The sequence below is a fragment of the Gilbertella persicaria genome (genome assembly GCF_025201335.1).
Source record: "Gilbertella persicaria strain CBS 190.32 chromosome Unknown B0P05scaffold_2, whole genome shotgun sequence".
Lineage (NCBI taxonomy): Eukaryota > Fungi > Mucoromycota > Mucoromycetes > Mucorales > Choanephoraceae > Gilbertella > Gilbertella persicaria.
In genome coordinates, this window is record NW_026251963.1 from 446,632 (window position 1) to 467,304 (window position 20,673).

The 20,673-nt window shown below is 36.5% G+C and overlaps 11 protein-coding genes across 11 annotated transcripts; 4 read left to right on the top strand and 7 right to left on the bottom strand.

Annotated features, from left to right (window-relative positions):
• Positions 1–655: 655 nt before the first annotated feature.
• Positions 656–3,197, top strand: B0P05DRAFT_98045 (uncharacterized protein). Its single transcript, XM_051583919.1, has 9 exons — positions 656–1,227; positions 1,285–1,773; positions 1,822–1,995; positions 2,039–2,134; positions 2,183–2,257; positions 2,301–2,354; positions 2,406–2,561; positions 2,614–2,694; positions 2,749–3,197. The coding sequence occupies exons 1-9, from the start codon at positions 718–720 to the stop codon at positions 3,130–3,132; spliced, it is 2,019 nt and encodes a 672-aa protein (XP_051439401.1). The 5' UTR covers positions 656–717; the 3' UTR covers positions 3,133–3,197.
• Positions 3,198–3,747: 550 nt separating this feature from the next.
• On the top strand, positions 3,748–6,536 carry B0P05DRAFT_582948 (fungal-specific transcription factor domain-containing protein; the record flags this gene model as incomplete). Its single annotated transcript, XM_051582210.1, has 5 exons — positions 3,748–3,915; positions 3,972–4,027; positions 4,080–4,577; positions 4,619–5,391; positions 5,440–6,536. 5 exons carry the CDS (start codon positions 3,748–3,750, stop codon positions 6,534–6,536), a joined length of 2,592 nt encoding a protein of 863 aa, XP_051439402.1.
• A 145-nt stretch (positions 6,537–6,681) lies between these two features.
• Positions 6,682–8,455, top strand: B0P05DRAFT_98294 (uncharacterized protein). Its single transcript, XM_051583920.1, has 8 exons — positions 6,682–6,923; positions 6,973–7,075; positions 7,123–7,183; positions 7,235–7,373; positions 7,416–7,531; positions 7,576–7,722; positions 7,767–7,826; positions 7,876–8,455. Exons 1-8 carry the CDS (start codon positions 6,751–6,753, stop codon positions 7,983–7,985), a joined length of 909 nt encoding a protein of 302 aa, XP_051439403.1. The 5' UTR covers positions 6,682–6,750; the 3' UTR covers positions 7,986–8,455.
• Positions 7,993–9,850, bottom strand: B0P05DRAFT_576829 (ABC1 family-domain-containing protein; the record flags this gene model as incomplete). Its single annotated transcript, XM_051581734.1, has 5 exons — positions 7,993–8,711; positions 8,758–8,777; positions 8,857–8,971; positions 9,016–9,785; positions 9,831–9,850. The coding sequence occupies 5 exons, from the start codon at positions 9,848–9,850 to the stop codon at positions 7,993–7,995; spliced, it is 1,644 nt and encodes a 547-aa protein (XP_051439404.1).
• A 99-nt stretch (positions 9,851–9,949) lies between these two features.
• On the top strand, positions 9,950–10,903 carry B0P05DRAFT_461133 (Yip1 domain-containing protein; the record flags this gene model as incomplete). The annotated part of the gene is made up of 5 exons (XM_051574055.1): positions 9,950–10,225; positions 10,264–10,385; positions 10,431–10,550; positions 10,605–10,741; positions 10,788–10,903. The coding sequence occupies 5 exons, from the start codon at positions 9,950–9,952 to the stop codon at positions 10,901–10,903; spliced, it is 771 nt and encodes a 256-aa protein (XP_051439405.1).
• Positions 10,904–10,907: 4 nt separating this feature from the next.
• Positions 10,908–12,729, bottom strand: B0P05DRAFT_567941 (P-loop containing nucleoside triphosphate hydrolase protein; the record flags this gene model as incomplete). The annotated part of the gene is made up of 5 exons (XM_051581166.1): positions 10,908–11,321; positions 11,399–12,145; positions 12,192–12,395; positions 12,442–12,564; positions 12,613–12,729. 5 exons carry the CDS (start codon positions 12,727–12,729, stop codon positions 10,908–10,910), a joined length of 1,605 nt encoding a protein of 534 aa, XP_051439406.1.
• Positions 12,730–12,960: 231 nt separating this feature from the next.
• B0P05DRAFT_461255 (Alpha/Beta hydrolase protein) lies at positions 12,961–13,820 on the bottom strand (the record flags this gene model as incomplete). Its single annotated transcript, XM_051574066.1, has 2 exons — positions 12,961–13,488; positions 13,548–13,820. The coding sequence occupies 2 exons, from the start codon at positions 13,818–13,820 to the stop codon at positions 12,961–12,963; spliced, it is 801 nt and encodes a 266-aa protein (XP_051439407.1).
• A 432-nt stretch (positions 13,821–14,252) lies between these two features.
• Positions 14,253–14,537, bottom strand: B0P05DRAFT_460881 (uncharacterized protein; the record flags this gene model as incomplete). The annotated part of the gene is made up of 1 exon (XM_051574039.1): positions 14,253–14,537. One exon carries the CDS (start codon positions 14,535–14,537, stop codon positions 14,253–14,255), a length of 285 nt encoding a protein of 94 aa, XP_051439408.1.
• Positions 14,538–17,566: 3,029 nt separating this feature from the next.
• On the bottom strand, positions 17,567–18,501 carry B0P05DRAFT_522802 (HotDog domain-containing protein). Its single transcript, XM_051576012.1, has 3 exons — positions 18,179–18,501; positions 18,062–18,131; positions 17,567–18,010 (listed from the first exon to the last, which is right to left on the bottom strand). Exons 1-3 carry the CDS (start codon positions 18,472–18,474, stop codon positions 17,774–17,776), a joined length of 603 nt encoding a protein of 200 aa, XP_051439409.1. The 5' UTR covers positions 18,475–18,501; the 3' UTR covers positions 17,567–17,773.
• B0P05DRAFT_522806 (uncharacterized protein) lies at positions 18,502–19,923 on the bottom strand. The gene is made up of 6 exons (XM_051576013.1): positions 19,786–19,923; positions 19,639–19,740; positions 19,049–19,581; positions 18,913–18,996; positions 18,802–18,870; positions 18,502–18,756 (listed from the first exon to the last, which is right to left on the bottom strand). Exons 1-6 carry the CDS (start codon positions 19,814–19,816, stop codon positions 18,652–18,654), a joined length of 924 nt encoding a protein of 307 aa, XP_051439410.1. The 5' UTR covers positions 19,817–19,923; the 3' UTR covers positions 18,502–18,651.
• Positions 19,924–19,939: 16 nt separating this feature from the next.
• Positions 19,940–20,668, bottom strand: B0P05DRAFT_461473 (uncharacterized protein; the record flags this gene model as incomplete). Its single annotated transcript, XM_051574075.1, has 3 exons — positions 19,940–20,295; positions 20,343–20,449; positions 20,502–20,668. The coding sequence occupies 3 exons, from the start codon at positions 20,666–20,668 to the stop codon at positions 19,940–19,942; spliced, it is 630 nt and encodes a 209-aa protein (XP_051439411.1).
• Between the last annotated feature and the right edge of the window lie 5 nt (positions 20,669–20,673).

Genomic DNA, 20,673 nt, shown 5'->3' on the forward strand with positions numbered 1-20,673 from the left:
TGATACAAGTATTGCTTCTTTTTATTAAAATGGCATATAAATGCTAATGAATAGTATAAGCCTTAGAGTTGGATTAAGAGCTCTGCAATGCGTTTGGTGTTACTAGTAACTTTATAAAAATAATGTCTATATTTTCCTAACAAGCTTCCAGATCATGTAAAATCCTCTCTTTGGTAATTGTCTCAGCACCGGTTTTTCTGTCATTGTTGTGTAACTTGTTCATAGCTAGTTTTCTGCTCTAAGCGTAACCGTTGTTTGCTATTTCAACGCAATAGACAAATTTTATGAGCCAGTTTCATAAACAAGAGGCTTTTTCATTTACTTGCGTTTGATATCCGAGGCACCGTATCAGAATAACAACCAGATGTTCTATTTTTAAAAATATATAAACGCAAGTAGATTAGTTCCACTATGCCTCGACTGTGCTTCGATTCTTTTTTGTGGAACTCAAACCAAATGAAAAACTACCATTCTACATAGCACATACGCAGCACGTAGCCCTACATTACTACCAATGAAGAAGCGAAAAGCGAACAAGAAAAAAAAAAGAAAAGAAAGGGAGTAAGCAAGGTACAATGTAGCTAGTAAACTTTGTTCTGAAAAAAGTAATTTAATTAGCGCCAAATTTAATTTGTGTCATTGTCTTTCTTTTTCCTTTTCTCTTTTCTTCTAGTGTTATTTAACTGTACATATTTGCATATATAATAAGCACATAAGATGACAACTGCTACTGCTTCGAAAAATGCTTCAATTAATGCCTCAAGTAAACGTTTATCTTCACTTGAAGCAGCAGGTGTAAAAAGCACATCCACCACATCTAATGCAAAGAAAAGAACCCCGCCCATCACACCTATTTCAACGCATCCTACTATACAAACAACACGTCGCTCTTCCCTCATATCACCTGCATCATCTCTAATCAAAAAACCCTCGAAAACAAGTCGCTCTCAGTCAAGTCAAGCTCATACAGATGATGTTACTCGATCATCACCTGTAGCAACTAAAATGAAGCATACGACACAAACAAATACGTCAAACACCCCTACAACGCCCACAAACAAACGAAATAGCCTTTTGTTGTCCACACATGGTACTGAAAATAAACCAATCAACCAAACTAGTAAAAAGCTTATTTCGGCCAGCAAAAGAAATTCTACTTCTAGTATACCAAGCTCAACACAAAGATCGACAGAATCTGTGATACGCGTTGAGGCACTGAAAGACAAGGTGACTTTACTTTTATAGTCAATGATAATATGTTCTCATTACTTTTTCTTACAATAGAATACTAAAATGCAAATAGTGCTTAAAGAAAAAGAGGAGCAATTAGCTGAAAAAGAAACAAATCTTAAACTGTTGGAAAGTAAATTACAACAGTTGCAATATGAGCTGGATGAAAACCAGAAGCTTTATCATATGAACATCATCCCTCAATCGCAAGAAAGTAGTTCAACTCAAAATAATACAAGTGATATTGAATATGCTTCATCTTCAACATCTGTGAATGATATGGAAGAAAGAATCAATGCATTTCAAGAAAAAGAACTATTGTTGATTGAAAGATATGAAGCACAAATCAAACAATCACATGAAGAATTCGCTAAAGAAAAGCTTGCATTAATGCAACAACATGCCGCAGCTGAAGAAAAGTCAGAAGAGACATTGCAAAAGATGCAAGAGAGAATGGAAACTGAAAAACAAGTGGTGTTTGAAAGAGAAAGAACAATTCAGAAATTAATCAAAGACATGGATGAGATGAGAGACAATATTCAGGTCAGCAACTTGTTTGACTATATGTGTTTTATTCAATTTGAATTGTAGGATATGCATCGATCACATCAAACCAGGTTGACAGCATTAACGCAACAATTGAACGCTCAACATACTGAAAGTACAGCTCAACTACGAGTAGAGTATGAGACACGTTTAAAAGAAATAGCGGCATCAAATGATTTGGAGCAAGAATTTCGAGAAACTCTAAGTCAAAAAGTCAAAGTAAGTTCATGGATGAAACTAAACAAAAGCTTATATCTACAAGGAATTTGAGCTTGCAGAAACACAGTTCAGAGAGACCATTGAATCATTAAAAAACGAGTCTAGACAAGAAAAGGAAGAGTTGAAGCAAATTTTAAAAGCAAGTAGTGTCTGTAGCCAGAAAACGAGGTTATTTACTAAACTATAGGATGAAATGGATACTCTTGTCAAGTCTCATCGATTTGAAATCGAGCAGCTTGAATGTAGCCAAAAGAAAAATGAGGTAACTGACTGAAATTGCCTGCATGAATTAAAATTTTTTTTAGACAAGTTTAAAGGCTGAACTTGAAGATTGCAGACATGAATTAGAGACTGTATTGGTAAGCTTTAAGCATTGAAGTATATTCTTGCTGATCATTTTCTGTTAAAAGGCAGAGAAACATAGCTTGGCTGATGAATTAAAGGCATCGTTTAGACTTGAGTTGAATAATGCAATCATGCGAATAGAACAAGAACATGCAGGCATTATAAAATCAAAGGACGAAGAGATCAACAAACTAATACTTGAAAACGAAGCACTGAAAAAGGTAAAGAGGCTATAAACTGTGCCAAAACTTAATCAACTCTATTGACTATTAGGAGCAGATATTGTTGGATGAAATGAGAGCAGAAAAGATAAGATACACAGACTTGGCAACAGAGCATGAAACTACCAAAAAGGTAAATGACAGCATTTGTATAACAATAAAAAATGTTTTATTTACAAGATTCAAGCACCTCCAAATCGAGATTCAAGCTTTATTGTCTAACGAATCTCGTCTAAAACAGGATATAGACAATGCAAACATTCAGCTAAAAAATCAAGACGTGTTGATTCATGCGATGAAATCTGAATACATAGAAAGAATTGAATCATTAGAAACAGAACTCGCCACACAACGTGGACAAAACCAACATCTTGAGACACAACTAGAATCGCAAATGGCTGACTGTATTGTATTACATGAAAAACTAAATGAGATGCAGGTAATACACATACACATATACAAATATAAAAATAGAATTAGTTGTAAAAAAAAATGTATAAGAGAACAGGGTAATGGACAAAAAGACAATAGGAACATTCTGTCCAAGACAAACAAGAACTCAGAAGAATAACAGAGAGCCTAGAACATACAAACAAGGCAAGTGAATTCGACATCTATAACAGCATGACTTATCAGCATTTAGATTACTGTGTCACATCAAAAACTCGTTGAACAACACATGAAGGAAACCCGTATCCTGAAACAAGAATATCAAGATCTGTTAGACAACAAAGACAATGAAATTCAAGAGCTTATCTATAGATATAAATCAAATAAGCAAGTCCCCAGTCAACAAATATTAGACAGCAAGAGTGAAAATGAGGTCTCGTCTTTCATCTATTTAAATTATACGTAGGACTAAATAGTTAAACGCAATTCCTCTCTTCTATACCAACTTATAGATCGAGCAAGATGTTTCTGTTAAACAACTTGTTCGTTATAGACAAGAAAATCAACTGCCTGTATTGATACCAAAATCGAAAGTGCTCCATAATATACCTTTTCGCGATTCCCTTCAACTTCCTCAGCAAGCACACTGTCGTTGATCTGGATTGTACATCGCCAATAGAAAAATAAAATAAAAAAAATTAAAACTAAGATTGTCGAACACAAAAAGAATACCTTGTATCTTTTCTTTTCTTTTCTTTTTGTTTTTGTTTTACAATATTGAGAAATGAATCTATAAATGGACGCTTTTCACACTTTTTCTCAACAGCAATCGAATGAAGGATACGATTTGTCTAAAAAAGGTCCTCTTAAACGAACTCGGGCTAAACGAAGTTGCGATTTTTGTCGAAAAAGAAAATCTCGGTGTGATGCTGATGTTTCAACACCTTGTTCCAACTGTCGAGCTGTAAGACTTCCTTTTTTTTTCATTTGAGAAAAAAAATCAACTAATGCATTCTATAGTGGGGCTATAATTGTGAATTTCAGACAGTTAGAAAAAAGCGAGGGCCTCCTAGTGCGTATGTATCTGATTTATTTTGTTTTGCTTATCTAAACATAATTCCTCTTCAGATACGTAGATAACTTGGAAAAAAAATGCAAAAAAATGGAAACACTTTTGATTGCTCTCACCCAATGCTCTATTAAAGAACTAGAAAAGAATGGTTTTCAATATGATGGGCATGCAATCCCTTCTCCACTCAATGACACCGAATCTTCTTCGGAAGACGAAGACGAACGTGATTTTGATCCTGTGCAACCAAGAGATTATGATTCAATCAAATACGTTGGCCAATCTTCTGCTGGTTTAAAACTATTTGACCAAAACATCTTTAAGTCACAGTCAGCTATTCCTTGGCCTGGAAGAAAAGATGTGATGCTCAAAATGATGTCTCAAGACGAGGTTATGTTTGTTAGTACGGAAAAATCTACACAGGGTAGATCAGACACATTGCTTGATGTTGGCTTATGCATGCGGGGGCCTTCTAGTCGAACCCCAATATCTATGATAAAAACACCGGCTTACAACAAGAAGCCTGCTAAGCATCAATTGGATAAAATCATTGGCTTGTAAGTACAACTGCTTGTTTACCTGCGTCTAACAAGGATAGATATTTTACACACATGCATTGTATTTTACCTGTTGTTCACAAAAAGAAGTTTTTGGAGCAGTACCACAACATGTCATCCAATGACTCGCCCTTTCTCCTGATGCAGGCTGTGCTTGCCTTGACCTTTCGTTTTGCAAGCCAACGTTTGCCTGATCTAGTCAAGGACGCCAGTGAATTTGGTGACATGTATTTTAGAAAAGTAATGAAACGATTGAGAGATTCAGACCGATCTAGACTCTGTTACGTTCAAGCATCTCTTTTGATGGTTTTGTATCTAGACATGGACGAAGGCGATGTTGAGTCTATGCAATGGTGTACAGCAGGAAGTGCAATCCGAATGGCACAAGATTTAGGCCTTCATCGTTCATGTGTCAATTGGAATCTTCCTCGCTCCGAGATTGAAATTCGTCACCGAGTCTTTTACTCTTGTTATGTGATTGACCGATGTCTCAGTGCTCGTGCAGGAAAACCCTTGACGATTTTGGACCGAGATTTTGATACAGATTTACCTTCACCTTATGAAATTGAAGACGAGGATGGTTCTGATCCACCGGGCCAACCCATATATCGCTCGTTTATTTTGATGATCAAATTATGCGAAATTCTTGGAAGGATCCTGAAAGCATTGTATGCTCCTAACGCAAAGATTGCTAATTCAAATGCTGGTCTTGATGATCCTACTATCTTGGCAGTCTTTGAACGTCGTCTAAAAAACTGGAGAAGTTCGCTGGACGAACCTTTTGATGGTGTTTATTTGGCTGATATTGATAAACGTAAGTAAATAGACAAGTATGGCAACATGAGCTTATCATATCTTATAGACAACCTTCAAGTCTATCATCATACAGTATTTATACTTTTGCATCGACCATTCACTCAACTTTGTACAAAGAAATACCCAGGTTTAAAATCGATTGTGGATGCATCAGTGAAAGCATGTACAGATGCGGCTGATATGCTTTATGGAACTCTTCAGCAACGAGAAGGTAGAGATTGGACACCGTCTTATTACCATCTTTATTGTGCACCAGGCTATTTTGTATATGCTTTGTTTCAAGCATCGCTTGTGTATCTATCGAATGCATTACGTGATAAAAGTGGAAGCAATATTCGAGCCTATAAACGATCTATTGAACTCATTCAATCCATAGCGGGTAAAGGCCTTGCTCCGAGAGCAGCCGAAATCTTAAATATGTTGGGTTCTATCAATGGTTTGTTTGACCAAGACGGTGAACCAGTTGAAGGCGATCTGCAACCAATTGCATCACCTTTATCTGTGTCTAATCAGCCTGCTGTACAGCCAATTCAGGAACCTGTTGTTCAAATTCCTAAAGCACAATATGTTCATCACCGAATGATAAATACGAGCATTGTTGGTGGCCTTACACCAGATATTCAATCAGATATTGGGATTATTATGGATCGACCATGTTCCAGTCAAGAACAACAACAACAGCATTATCAAGAGCAGCAAAAAGAGCATTATCAAAATCAAGAACAACAAGAACATTACCAGCATTCTATTAATTATACTGAACCACAACAACACACTGCTAATTATTCTCAAAATTATCGCCCACATTCTACAGGTCATTTTACACATCATCGCTCTATTTCCCTAGATCAGTTGAATAGTATTACTTCACAGCACGTCATATCATCTCATTCTCGATCCATTTCTCACGACCATTTTGATTTTACCATGCCCCATCATTATGGTGTCCCACCATCCAGTAACTATCAGCCTACGACCTATACTTTACCACAGGCACCACAAGCCTATACAGCTACTTATGATTCTAATGTACATGTATCAAACACAACACTACCTCCTTCTAGTCTGAATTGGTCTGATTGGGATGTGTATATCGGACATCAGCAACAACAACCACAAAATAACCCTTACCATGCTACTTAGATTTCTATTTTGATTGCATTGTGTCTGTGAACTTAATTCGTATCACTCTGAATATGCTTAATAATACTAAACAAGCTAATTCTGCATAAAACAAAATAAAAAAAGGTTATATTGCTACATATGCGTGATTGTATTAGAATCAACAGACTATATAAACATACAATTGCGTCCCCTTTTTCTTTCTTTCTCTTTATTTTTCTTCTATTTTGATAAAATGACTTTTGATCAATATTCCTCTGTTCATGGTAAAGTGGCTGTATTAACTGGTGCTGCTTCTGGTATTGGTAAAGCTGTGGCTGATACACTTGTGAAGCTTGGTGCCAAGGTTGTTATAGGTGATTTAAATCAAGAACTAGGACAATCAGTCATAGATACCTATAATAAAGAGTAACTGTTCATGGATTTATCATGAAATTCTTATTAAAGCATCTGACAGAGCAGGTGCCCAAGTCGCTGCATTCATGCGTGTAGACGTGACAAAGTACAGTGACAATAAGGCGTTATTTCAATTAGCTGAACAAGCGTTTGGTGGTGTCGATGTAACGTTTATGTTCTATATAAACAAACCCCCTAATGCATGGCTTAGATTGCATTTTTAAATGCTGGTATTGGTGAAGGTGCTAATTCTATGTTTGGTCCTTTAGATGGCAAGCTATCATAAGGAAGAAAAAAATGGTGATTAATATGGTGTTTTGTAGATGAAAAAGATGAAAGAATCTTTGATGTCAATACGATATCTATCATTAAAGGGACAAAAGTGGCTCTTTTGCATATGGCCAAAAGAGGAGGTGGAGTCATTGTCAATACAGCTTCTGTTGCTGGTTTCTACTCTTCCCCGTAAGTACATTGTTTTGAGAGTGCATATATCAATTTCTTTAGATTTATTTCAAGTTATGCTGCATCTAAATTTGCTGTGGTTGGCTATACACGCTCATTTGCTTTGATGCCACAGATTTGCAATGTGCGTGTAAATGCTATTTGCCCTTATTGGGTTGGTAAAGTATACGTGCATAACTATCATCTCTACTGACTTGAATAGAAACACCATTGTTGATTAATATCACTGATGAAGAAAAGCACAAAGACGAGCCTTCATTTGTTAATATCATCAAGCATTCACCCAAGACACCTATTCACACAGTAGTTGAAGCCTTCTTGACTTTAATCATAGATGAGACAAGAAATAGTAAGCCAACTATTTTGTCAATTAACAAACTAATTAAAATCTAGCTCAAACTTTACTTGCCCTTCCTACTGGTGTGCAGGTCATGGACCCTCCTGCTGCTCTCGGTATGCAATCATCATAACAAAAAGTATGAATACTAAAACAATGATATAGATGGTACACATAATGAAGCCTCTTTGAATGCAATTATGCAATTTAAAAGTGTTGCTCTTGATCAAGCAAAGGCAAACTTAGCTGCTGCTATGAAAGCTTATGGTTTTTGATCATATTTTATTCTATAAAAAGCTCTTTTTGTGCCTCTAGTCTCTTTTTTTGATTTTGAAGCATGGTACCTCGATGCCAAATAAGAGCCCATTTCTCTCTTGTGTTTGATTGAAATCGATAGGCCCATAAACCAACCTCAAGGCTTTGATATTCCCACCAAGCACGTATCAAATGTCGAATCCAGACCAAACAATCCCACCAACCTGATGTATGAATACGCTCTAACAGATTGGCTTTGGCATCCATCCAGACTGCTTCTGCACAAAACTTGCCCGTCAATGCATAAGTCATGTATTTATCCTCCGACTTTCTTAGGCTTTCATCTAATCCTCGTAGTAAATCACTTGTTTTGAGCAGCAATAAGACAACCCGAGGCAAGGTCTCTAAAATATCATAGATACGGATCACGAAATGCTTGGCTCTACCCGTGACTCGACTGACTTCAGTCTCTGTTCGATCCGAGGATAAATCAGCAGCTTGGATAGTAGACCATTCTCGACCTGTTAATAAGGAAGCAAACAACCGATGGTCTGTGCACCCTACTCGAAGAGCATAAGTGCGGATACCTTCTTCATCCCCTCGAATAAGGGATGTCCATAAGTGAGCATAGTCTGTTCGTAATTGGTCTGGTAATGTACGATAAAGACCATGATCCAGTAGGACAAGATCAAAGTTAAATTTAGATTGAGGATCCTTGGCTGGGCGAATCAAGATATTGCCTGGATCTATGCGACTCAATAAGTGAATAAGCATCTATTCTGCTAGACTTACGAGGATCACAATGCACAAATCTATCATAGTTTTTTTTTTTTAAAAAAAAAAAAGAGGAGAAAAAAGTAAGCTTATTGACTCAAAGCAAGGATGATTTACCCATCAATAAACATCATTTTAGAGAAAATCTCTGTAATCTCGGTAGATACATTACTTGAATCAATGCCATGCTTCAGCATAAATTCAAGATCATCAATACGTGCTCCTTGAATAACTAAATACATGATCAGTATTGAATGTGGATGAGAATTACTTTACATTCCATGCAGAGGATACGTCTTTTGGCCCATATTACTTTAGGCACCACCAAAGCAGTTGGATAATGGGCAAAATTCTGTTCTAATTGAGCTGCATTGGCGGCTTCTCTTTCGAAATTCATTTCTTGAGGTAAACTCTCTTGCATCTCTTGCAAGATCCATTCAAATCCAAATTCAGGAAAAATGCGCTTAATACTATGGATAATAAATGACACTGTTTGTAGATCAATGCGACAGAATTCATCTAAGCGAGGATGTTGGAATTTGACAGCCACCCAGTCCCTGTTGCCATGCCTTAATTTTGCCTTGTGGACTTGGGCCAGACTAGCCACACCCAATGGATGCCAATCAAATTCTTCAAAGACATAGTCCATGGGATAGCCATAGTCCTGAAAAAACATGTCTTCAATGTCTTGCTTCAAACTAGGCTCACATCGATCCTGTAAAGCAGACAATGTACGGGTCCATTCATCAGGCAAGATGTATGTCATGGCAGACACATGTTGACCTAATTTGACATAGATGCCACCTAGTTTTTGAAGACCTATCAAGACACGATCGGCACATCGTTGATGACACTGTTGTTTGGCTTCTATCTGATCTTGCTCTGATCGATGCGATCTTAATTCTGTCCATTTGTAATCGAGTGCTACCCGAATACCAATATCGGATGCTACGCTGACTCTTTGGAGTGCAAGTGCTATATGGCGTGCTTGTGTGTCTGATTCATGCCATGTGAATCCTACTGTCGCTGCTGATAAACAAGCAGTACTACTGAGAAACAGGAGCTTCTTTTGCTGTACAAGAAGTCTTGACAGACCTTTCAATCGATACATGCAAAAAAAAAAAAAAAAAATAAAATAAAATAAAATAAAAATAAAAAAAAATAAAGAGAATGCGCTTATTTAAAAGTACTACCTTCTTTCTCTTTCTTTATGTTGTCACATACCCATCAACAAGAACAATACGATAATCCTTTTGCGCGCCAAAGTGATGACTTTGGGTTTTATGAACAAGATAGAAGTATTGAACCTGATGTTGATTTGACGGGTCAATCTTCTACAAAACCATCTTCATTAGTTAACCCCTTTGCTAACCTAAGTGGTTCTATTGGTTCCAGTGTTCAACCACCCCCACAACAACAACAGCAAGCAACAACAGAATACTACACAGGAGAAGATACGCTAGATGAACCTGTTTCTGTGACAATTGTAAGCACCTCAAAACAAACTGTTTTCTAATGAGACAGCTTCGTGATGTTAAACAAGTAGGTAGAAAACTGCAACAAGTATTACACCCAAAAGGCGACCGTAGTGTACTAAAAGATTGGGATTTATGGGGTCCTTTGATCCTTTGTTTGGCCTTGGCCATGTAAGTGTATGCTTAGATATAACAAAGGTCATTTATCGTCTATAGTACATTGAGTACAAGTGTTCCTTCAGATCAGTCTGTGCCTATTTTCACTGGTGTGTTTGTGATTGTTTGGTTAGGTGCTGCTGTGGTCACCATGAATGCCAAGTTACTTGGTGGATCTGTGTAAGTAAAGAGAGACATGATTGATACATATAGACTGATATTTCTGTACCATAGTTCATTCTTTCAGTCTGTTTGTGTGATTGGATATTGTATTTTCCCTTTAGTGGTAGTAGCCATCATTGGTATCTTTATTGAAGCTGTTTGGTTTCGTGTGCCTAGTTCTTTGATTGCATTTGCATGGTCTACTTATGGTACGTATTGATGCTACTAGGGCATAGTCACTCATATCATCATTAGCTTCTGTAGGATTCTTATCAGAATCAAAGGCGCATTTAGCCAATCGACGTGCATTGGCTGTATACCCATTATTCTTGTTTTATCTGATCATTGCCTGGTTAGTGGCTGTTTCTTGATTTATTAAAACTTTCGATTGGGCAATAAGGTACTAGGTAGTTTTTCTGGTAATTGAGCTCCATTTTGCACTGCTTTAATCAGATGCATGGCAATACAAAACTCATCTAAATCCATATAACCATCATTATCAAAATCAGAGAGTCGCCATATTTGAGCGAGTTGTTCATTAGCTAACCCACTTTCCATCAAAATTGGTTTCACATCAGCACCAGACACTTTACCCTCACGAGGACCTAATTGTTGGAATCGATGAAGATAGGCATTCTTGTCAATGGAATCAAAATGCCAGTAAGAAGGAGGGACTTCACCAGGACCAGGCAACATGGCATCCTGGAATGGGTTTCTCTCACTCTGTTGAAGTTCAGGATTACCTGTAGGGAATTGAGACATCAAACGAGGCAAATCTGTTCCTAAAGCCTAACCCAAAAAAAAAAAAAAAAAAAAAAAAAAAAAAAAAAAAAACTGAGTTGTCTTTTCTAAACGCATTGCTTTACCTCATCAACAGATTTAATCAAATCTTCTTTTAAATTCTTGAATTTATCAATATCATACAAGGCCAAGTTTTGTCTAAATCGTTCTGGGTTAGGGAAATCACCAGCAGGAAGATGGTATTTGTTCTGAATCTTGATGAATTCTTGATCCAAGTTCTTCAAGAGTGCTTCTTGCTTCTTGCGCTTACCAAACATAGACGGCAGTTCTTTTTTGAGACTCGAGACAATCAAGGCATGTACACGGGCTAAACGAGCTCGCTTGACAATCTCATTGATTTTACGAATAGCAGCATTTCTCCTGAGTTCTTTTAGGTCTCGCAACAGATCTTTGGATTCTGCCTCAATCAATTCTCGACAATCCTCAAAGCAATTCGGTGGTTTCTCGGTCCAGAAACTGCTGAGATAGACACGCATGACTTCAGGTGTCTGGACAACTTTACCCAAAGACCACATCATGGCACCATAGACACGCATCAATTGTTGTTGACTGACCATGTCTGATTTGTTCAGAACCACACGCACTTTTTCTTCTTGACCACGTAAGCTATGGATAGCCATCTTGAATTCATTCGAGATATCCAGTTTATGCGAATCAAACATCAACAAGATCAAGTCTGCCCGTTCAGCAAACCATTCAATCACTTGGGTGAAGTCATAACCACGCTCGATCAATTGTTTATCGCCTGCTAAAATACCAGGTGTGTCAATGATAGTCATATTCTCTAATACAGGTGAATTGGTTTGAGAGACCTAAACAAATTAGTCAAAACTGGCTTTTGATCCTATCTTTATGTACCTGAAATCGAGATAAAAAGGCTTGTCCAAATCGATTGAGACCTCGAAAGGGTAATTCTTGATTTACAGCTGCAGCATTACCTGGAATGACCCGCTCTTCAGTTCCATGCATGACAGACACAAATCGATCTGTTGTTGGCTCAACACCGATATGTTCTCCTGGATAGGACTTGTCTAACAAATAACGAATAAATGTCGTTTTACCCTAATCAAGACTATAAGAAATAATATACAGCTATAATGAACATTACAGTGGAATATTGGCCAATGAGAAGCACAATAGGCTTTGCTTCAATATCCGAATCAGTTAAAGGAGCAGAATGAAATCCTAAAGCGTGTGATGAACAACAAAAGAATGCATCGACTTGTTTTACCTTCAAAATTATAAGTGACTTCTAAAGGTTTTATTTTTGTTTATAGACTTTCTTGATGCCTTCAATGACTCTGAAGTATTCATCATCCTCAAATGTCTGTGAACCAGCAGGACTTGAGCCTTGACGCTCTTTACCAGCATGCTTCTTCTTGAAGTTTAAAGACATACTTCAAAAGAAAAAGAGGAAAAAAAAAAGAGAGAGAGAAATATAAATGACTCGTGTTGCATACACTTTATAAACTCCGTATTAATGCCCTTGTTGGTACAAACGAGTAGCTAATTCCATATAGAAATCAATGGTATCAAACTTGGACTTGTCTATAAAAGGCTTTGCATATCGCCATCGATATCTAGTGTGTGTTTCTTATGAGTTTGATAGGCTATAAAGTGTATTTCTTTACCTTTGTCCATTAAGATCCCAGTGATCTGCTTCTAATGTCTTGATATACGTACCCCATTGAGCACTTTCTACACTCACCAGTCCATCATTAATACCTTCTTTTTCTTTAATCCATTGTGAAGATAGATTAAAGACAGACCAAGAAGGAAATGTGGCTTTTGCACCATAAGAATAATAAGCAACATGAGGATCATTAGGGGTATTTGGATTAAAGTAATTTTTGCAGTAGTCTGTGCTCAGGTTATGATAGGCTTCTGTGTCTAACAATCGAATGAATTGCTTCATACTCGGTAAAAGAGACCAGCTCGTTTGTTTCTGTGTTAATGGTGAAAGAAGAGCAGGAGGAACAGATTCGTATTTCTCAAATGCAGCCGCCAATGCACCAGCCATCCCTACACCTACATGATCTCGAAACCAGTCCATCACAGGGGATCCACGGTGAGGTGTTGATATGGTAGTTAATGAATTGACTTTGTAGTGTCGATTTGGTATATGTGAAATAAGATAGCGACAATCCAGTCCTCCCTTTTTTTTTTTTTTTTTTTTTGGATGTTGAGTGACATGATGACAGGATTATTGCTTACCATTGAATGAGCTACAAAATTCACATCTTGACCTTCCATGATTGATGTCAGAATAGAATTCAATGTTTGTGCTCTCACCCAAATACTGCCTGTAGCTGGTACTTTTGTCACAATCACTTTAGCACCTAACTTGGCCAACTCGTTCTCAATGCCTCCCCAATACTGGATCTGAAACAAAGGTAATGCATCTGGCCCAATTTTATCAAATCCATAAAGCCCATGGCACAAGACAATAGGTGCTCGCGGTGGGACATAATGAGGTGCCACAGGCATCTGAAGGCCTGAAGTGGCAGAACTACTATCATGTTGGTTGCGTATATGTAAACTGGACTTGACTGTCTTACGACTGGGATAAACAACCTTGTCTGTAACAGACGGACGAGATTTAAACGTACTGCGAATCTGATGCGAGATCTGTGTCAATGACAACAGTACCATAGTAATAAAGAAAACAAAAAGAAAAAGAAAAAAAAAAGGGTTTAGAACATTATGGAAGTAAAATGGCTATATTTGGCATAATGAGTTTTTTTAACCCCCCAAAAACCCAAAGAAGAGAAAGTGGAGAAGAGCGGGGGTAGCCTTGTGAATGTCTTTTAAGATGATAGGTATTGATTTATTTATATTATATTGTACACAAAGAGTTGGGGAATCATGAAAGGATAGGAATGCAATAAGAATTAAAAAAAAAATAGGTGGTATAAGAATCTAAATGCTATGAACAAGACTTTCAGCGTATCTTTCTTGACGTTCAGTCTTGACATCAATGATTTTACCAGTGGTCCAAAGTAAGACAGTAATAGAGATACCGATATAGAACAAAGTACCATCTTGAAGAACATCAGGACTAGCAAAAGGACCGGTATTCTTCTTTTTTGTTGCTTTAGTAGTAGTAGTAGTAGTAGTAGTAGTAGTAGTAGTAGTAGTAGCACCTGTACTGGTGGCTGCTGTGGTATTAGTTGTTGTAGAATGATCATGTTCAGCGCGACGCATTAAATAATGACGAATCATTTGACCTTCCAAGTCTTGACTAGACTAAAACAATGGGTTAAACATTATGAATAATCAATGAACAAGACTTACCATGGATACATCAGCAGAAGCAACACTTAAAAGAGCAACAATAACCAAGATAAAAGAAGCGGTAGTAAAGAAACGCATTGTGAATAAGACGTAGAAAAAGAGAAATACTTCTTTTTTTTGAATTAGATAAATGGGTACCCTTTTATATAGGCACATTACTGAAGATCATTTTTTTCTTCTTTTTCCATTTAGGTGACCGCTGACACGGGTGACCCGGGGTTCCATATCTGATGTAGATGTATTGAATTATCAGATCGTTTTAAAGATCCGTTCAACGCAGTTTATCATCCATACACATATTGTATCATGTTTTTTTTTTCTTTTAATAAAAAATAAAGATAGTTTGATGCTTTCTTGATGCGATTTCATAAGAAAAATTTGTAAAAGATAGGTGAATCGTTTCTTTTGATATCTTTTTCTTGCTGTTTATTTATATTTTAATTAAGATCTGATTATAAACAACGAAACTGATCTATAGATCAACGACTCCGATAGTAATACGACTATGCAATGAAAGAAAAATAGAAGTTTCCGAGTGTCACAACGGAACGTTGATTGAAAAAAAAAAAAAAAAAAAAAAAAAAAAAAAAAAAAAAAAAAAAAGAAAGAGGAGAAAGATAACATCTAGATAGTACCAAATTTCAATACAGTTTGTGTTCATATAGGGTTCTTGTTTGACGTTTAAATAGATATAATTTTAGCTAAATGTATGTGTGGTTTCTATCAGATAACTTTCTCGTACTACGTAGATTAAACAAGGCCAATCACTTTATTGTTAAAATTTTGAAACTCTTTATGGATTATTCGTTTTTTTAGGGGACTACAACTAGCTACGCTTTATTAAAAAGAGAAAAAAAAGCATGCGTGTTTGCTTACTGTTTGGTTTGTAAAGAGCAATCGTTTTGTTAGAATTGAATATAGATAAAAAAAAATTATCAGATTTTTTTTTTAGTTTGTAACCAATACCTAATTCAATGATGAGTTGAGCAAGGATGGTTTAGAGGAACTTCAATTAACACCCTCGTACATTAAAGCAGATCTTTCTTTCTAATGATCATTAAAAGCCCTGTTGGTCCTCATGTTCAAGCTCTTTCATATAAGTTTCGTAATCAATTTGTGTCTTAGATGAAACAAAATTAAGTCCAAACACTGAAAAAAAGAATTGATAAACTTGAACAAGGTTCTTAAAGGTCGCCTTGTACCTTTTTTTTTTTTTTTTTTTTTGCTAAAATACCTAATTTATGAATTTCACCAGCCCCAGCAGGCTCAATAAAATCAAATGTGTCTTGGTAAGATATTTTATGTAAACAGACAGGTTGGTAGTACATTGCTTATTCATGTAACAGGGACATCAGACAAACAAATGATGACAGCACAAAGCCTGTTTGTATACACATAAGTACTCTAAATGCCTGCAAACAACGTTTTATAACATACAGGGTACTTTTGGAGATGATTTGGACCGAAAAAAAAAGCAGCTTGTAAAAGATGGTTCTTTTGGTCTTTTGGACAAAGGGTACTAGTCATGAAAATCATCATTTTGAGAACTTTGGATTTTCTTTTTGATGTCAAACAACGAAAAATGGCGCTATCAGAAAGTTCAGATACTCAAAACATGCATCAAAGGCCCTAGTTTTTGGTCAAAGTATTTGCTTACCAATTGCACTATCAAGATGGTATAATATGAGTGAGAAACCTTGCAAATAGTTTTGTCTATTAGTTTTGTCTATTTGCTCAATATTTTAGCAGCAAAGCTACTAGGTTCTTAGCATAAAAAAAAACTCAGAAAGCAAATATCTACAACTTTTATTATCACGTCAAGGCAAAATAACTGCATAAAGATGCAGTTCTTAGCAAAAAGCTCAATTTTGGATGCTCACATGAGAAATCAAATTGTTTTCCATCTTTTGCTATTTTAATATCCACACACAGTCATCTGGTTGTCGAGCAATGGTCCATCAAAGATTGGCATGTTTAAGCAGCGTTTTGAGCGTTTTTGCTTTATATGTCGTATGAAAACTGTTAGCAGTGGAGTTATTAAAGCTACTATATGCTATCTATAGTGTCAAGAAACATAGAAAAATAAACATTTTGTAATGTAAATGTGGGGGCAAATAAGCATAGGACATACCAGATGACTGTGTGTGGATATTAAAATAGCAAAAGATGGAAAACAATTTGATTTCTCATGTGAGCATCCAAAATTGAGCTTTTTGCTAAGAACTGCATCTTTATGCAGTTATTTTGCCTTGACGTGATAATAAAAGTTGTAGATATTTGCTTTCTGAGTTTTTTTTTATGCTAAGAACCTAGTAGCTTTGCTGCTAAAATATTGAGCAAATAGACAAAACTAATAGACAAAACTATTTGCAAGGTTTCTCACTCATATTATACCATCTTGATAGTGCAATTGGTAAGCAAATACTTTGACCAAAAACTAGGGCCTTTGATGCATGTTTTGAGTATCTGAACTTTCTGATAGCGCCATTTTTCGTTGTTTGACATCAAAAAGAAAATCCAAAGTTCTCAAAATGATGATTTTCATGACTAGTACCCTTTGTCCAAAAGACCAAAAGAACCATCTTTTACAAGCTGCTTTTTTTTTCGGTCCAAATCATCTCCAAAAGTACCCTGTATGTTATAAAACGTTGTTTGCAGGCATTTAGAGTACTTATGTGTATACAAACAGGCTTTGTGCTGTCATCATTTGTTTGTCTGATGTCCCTGTTACATGAATAAGCAATGTACTACCAACCTGTCTGTTTACATAAAATATCTTACCAAGACACATTTGATTTTATTGAGCCTGCTGAGGTTAGTGAACCAAATCTTAGTCGAGCTAACTTGGTTTTTGTGACAGTGAACTGCTCAACAAGTATTTGATTAAAATTCATAAATTAGGTGAATTTAATTGACTTTATTACTAGATCTAGTTATGACTTTGATTCAGCAGTATCCTTCGGCAATTAATAAGCAGCTCTGATGACACAGTAAACATTGTTGAACTTTTGGGTTTCCAAATAACTAGGACCTTTAAACCCCTCCAACCTCTCCAGACTAGCTCTTTGGCTATTGAATGAACTGCCTGAGCATGTTCATTGCATCATAGAATGAATCTTTATTAAACGTGATCTAATTCTTAGCAATTAAAAATCAGTGACAGGCCCTTGGGTACGAGGACTGATATACAAAGCAGTAGCTTCTGTCAAAATAACTGGCGTCTCGTCAATCGTCTCAATATGGGCTTTGCCCCAAGCCTTTCGACCTTCCAGCTTTTCTAGTTCACCACGAACAATGACCCATTGATTAGAAAGAATAGGTTTACGGTAGTTGACATTCAGATTTGCAGTAAAACCTGAATAGCCTGGTAAACTAGGAATAGTCTAAATTGAAGTGTCTTGAGCAATTTAGTAACATGTGGATGCTCTACTTACGACATAAGCCAGCATTTCGTCTAGGATAGTAGCAGCTAAACCACCATGAATAACTCCATCATGGCCACACCTATCACTAGTGTTAGCAAGCAATAACATGTTTTATTATTTACTTACAAGTTAGCGCCAAAATGAATAGCCATGATACAAGCAGTCTTATCTTTATTAAAAAATTTGACAGGGCGTCTTGCAATCATACCTTCTCCCCGCAAAGTAGTGGCAGTCAAAGAATGAGATCTTGCAGAGTCTGATAAATGCTGATAAGCTATCACTTCTTCCCAATCACTTGATTGACGAAGCTTCTTTACAAGTTGAATATCATTTTCTCGATCTGCCAAGATGTTTTTATTGTGAGGTGATGACTGTACATTTTTTTGACATTCAATTTGAATTGATGAATCAATAACAGTCATCTTTATGGTTTTTTTTTTTATTTGGTATAAAGAAGAAAGAGAAAAAAAAAAGAAGGGCTTGTCATAAATGAATTACCGATTGGTTTATAAAGATGGAGCTGATATCAAAATACTAAGGAAATCCCACGATAGTTAAGGCACGATGCCTTAAGATTTATCCATCCTTTTCCCCTTTTTTTATTCCCAATTTGAGCCTCTTCCCTCAAAATCAATGCGACAAAGACCCGCTGCACCACCAGAAGCAAGAAATGCACATGTAGGTTTGTTGGGGTTCCAAGCAACCTAAAAATAAATAAACAAATGTTTGTGACACCTTCACTTCTATACCTTTTGAATCGACATTTGTGAATCACCATATTGCGAATATACAGGTAGTTTTTTTGCTTCATCCAAAGTCTAGAAGAATAAGTAAGGTTGCTTGAAAGATTACTTACTTACTTGAGGTCCTATACCATCTATGTATCGATATATGCCAGTATCATGGTTGTAATGTAACTTGTAAACAGTATTTTGGGTAATTAACTATTGAAATTAAATGTAAAAAAACTGCTGTCTATATCAAATCAAATATTACCAGTTTTTTTAACTTGACTTGATACATATTACTTGTTCTAACCCACCCTATAGCTGTACTTAAAGCAAAATGACCGTGATGTTCTGATGTTCCTATCGACCAGCACATACCAGTGCAATCACCAAGCTTGTTAAATGAAAGACCTCCGTCGGCATTAAAGGCACATCCTCTTGTTAAGCCATCAGCATCAACATACAGCATGATTGTATCGTGCCCTTGCCAACCACAGTTCAACTGTACACCTATATTGAATAGCATAAGGTTTTCATTTAAAAAGAAAGGAGCGTACATCTTACCTCGAGCTCTGTTAATAAGTAAATTTATATGAGGATCATTTGTGTCCAAATGCACTAAACGTCCATCAAGTCCACCTATTATCATTCTTTCAGGATCTCTTACGCCATTCCAGCACAAACTTCGGATACCAGCGTCTAAAACATTGCTAGAAAATATGACACAACGACGTGTGCTTTCTCCTGTACGACTTTGTTCATCATGAAGTGCTTTTTCAACATTCCAAACCACTACATTTCCTAGCATAAGTTGTATGAGAATCAAACACATATGTGTATTTGCACTTGTATATTTACCAGATGTGTATCCGACAGCTAGCTTTTTGTGTCCTCCCCATGAAAAAGTCAATGGTTTTGATATACCAAGGTTAAATACACATCGCGATGAGTTGATCCGCACTTGAAATGAATAAGACTATGGCTTCCACATATATTGACACTTACGATAAACTGTTTCTGATACATTGGCACACATGGAGGTTCGAACATAGTTTGGATGAGGAACAACGATAGTACGTACTGCACCATCTCCACAAACAAATGCCAAAATACCCAATCTTGCAGGATTTTCTTCTGTTCCCTATAAAGGCTGAATCAATCAATGGATTATTTGACCCCCAGAGCATACCTCTTCCTTGTATATTCCATAAGGGCACCATTTGAGATCATGAATAACACCAAAATCATGCAATAAACATAAATCCAGAATAGGTGTTTCTGACGGTAATTGAGTTGAAAGCTTCATCTTCCAAATCTGGATTGAATTTCTATAACTGCCTGCTGGCTGGATCTCTTCCAAACCAACATGCTCTTCTACAGCCCCTCGATAGCCAGAAATTGCCAAATATTGAGTCAAAGGATCAGCGCATTGAATTGATTTAGGTACGAAATCTAATCCCCATACATTTATTCCTGAATTAACCACAAATCCTCTTTTGAATTGAAAATTCTCGTCTATGTTATATATCAGTCCACGCTTTAAGCCTGTGTTTTGTATATACCTAATTTGATAGATCCAAAAGTGGGCAAATCAACTGTTTTCTTTTCCTCAATACCAAGTGTTACACTCAATGATTCTTGTCGTTTTGGTAAATACAAAACAGCTTCGCTATAAAAGGGTTCGACATTAAAATCAAGTAAAATCAAGCTGCATATTTTACTCTTTATCGACAATCGTCCATTCATTTGTTGAAACATGGATATCTTCATATACTGTTTGTTCATAAATATCTGACACGTCCATCAAATAGTCTGCTGAAGGGCCTTCAAGGTCATAGTCCAGCCCTTCAATAGGTGGTGGCCAAAAGTTATAGTCACCTCTACCCATATGAA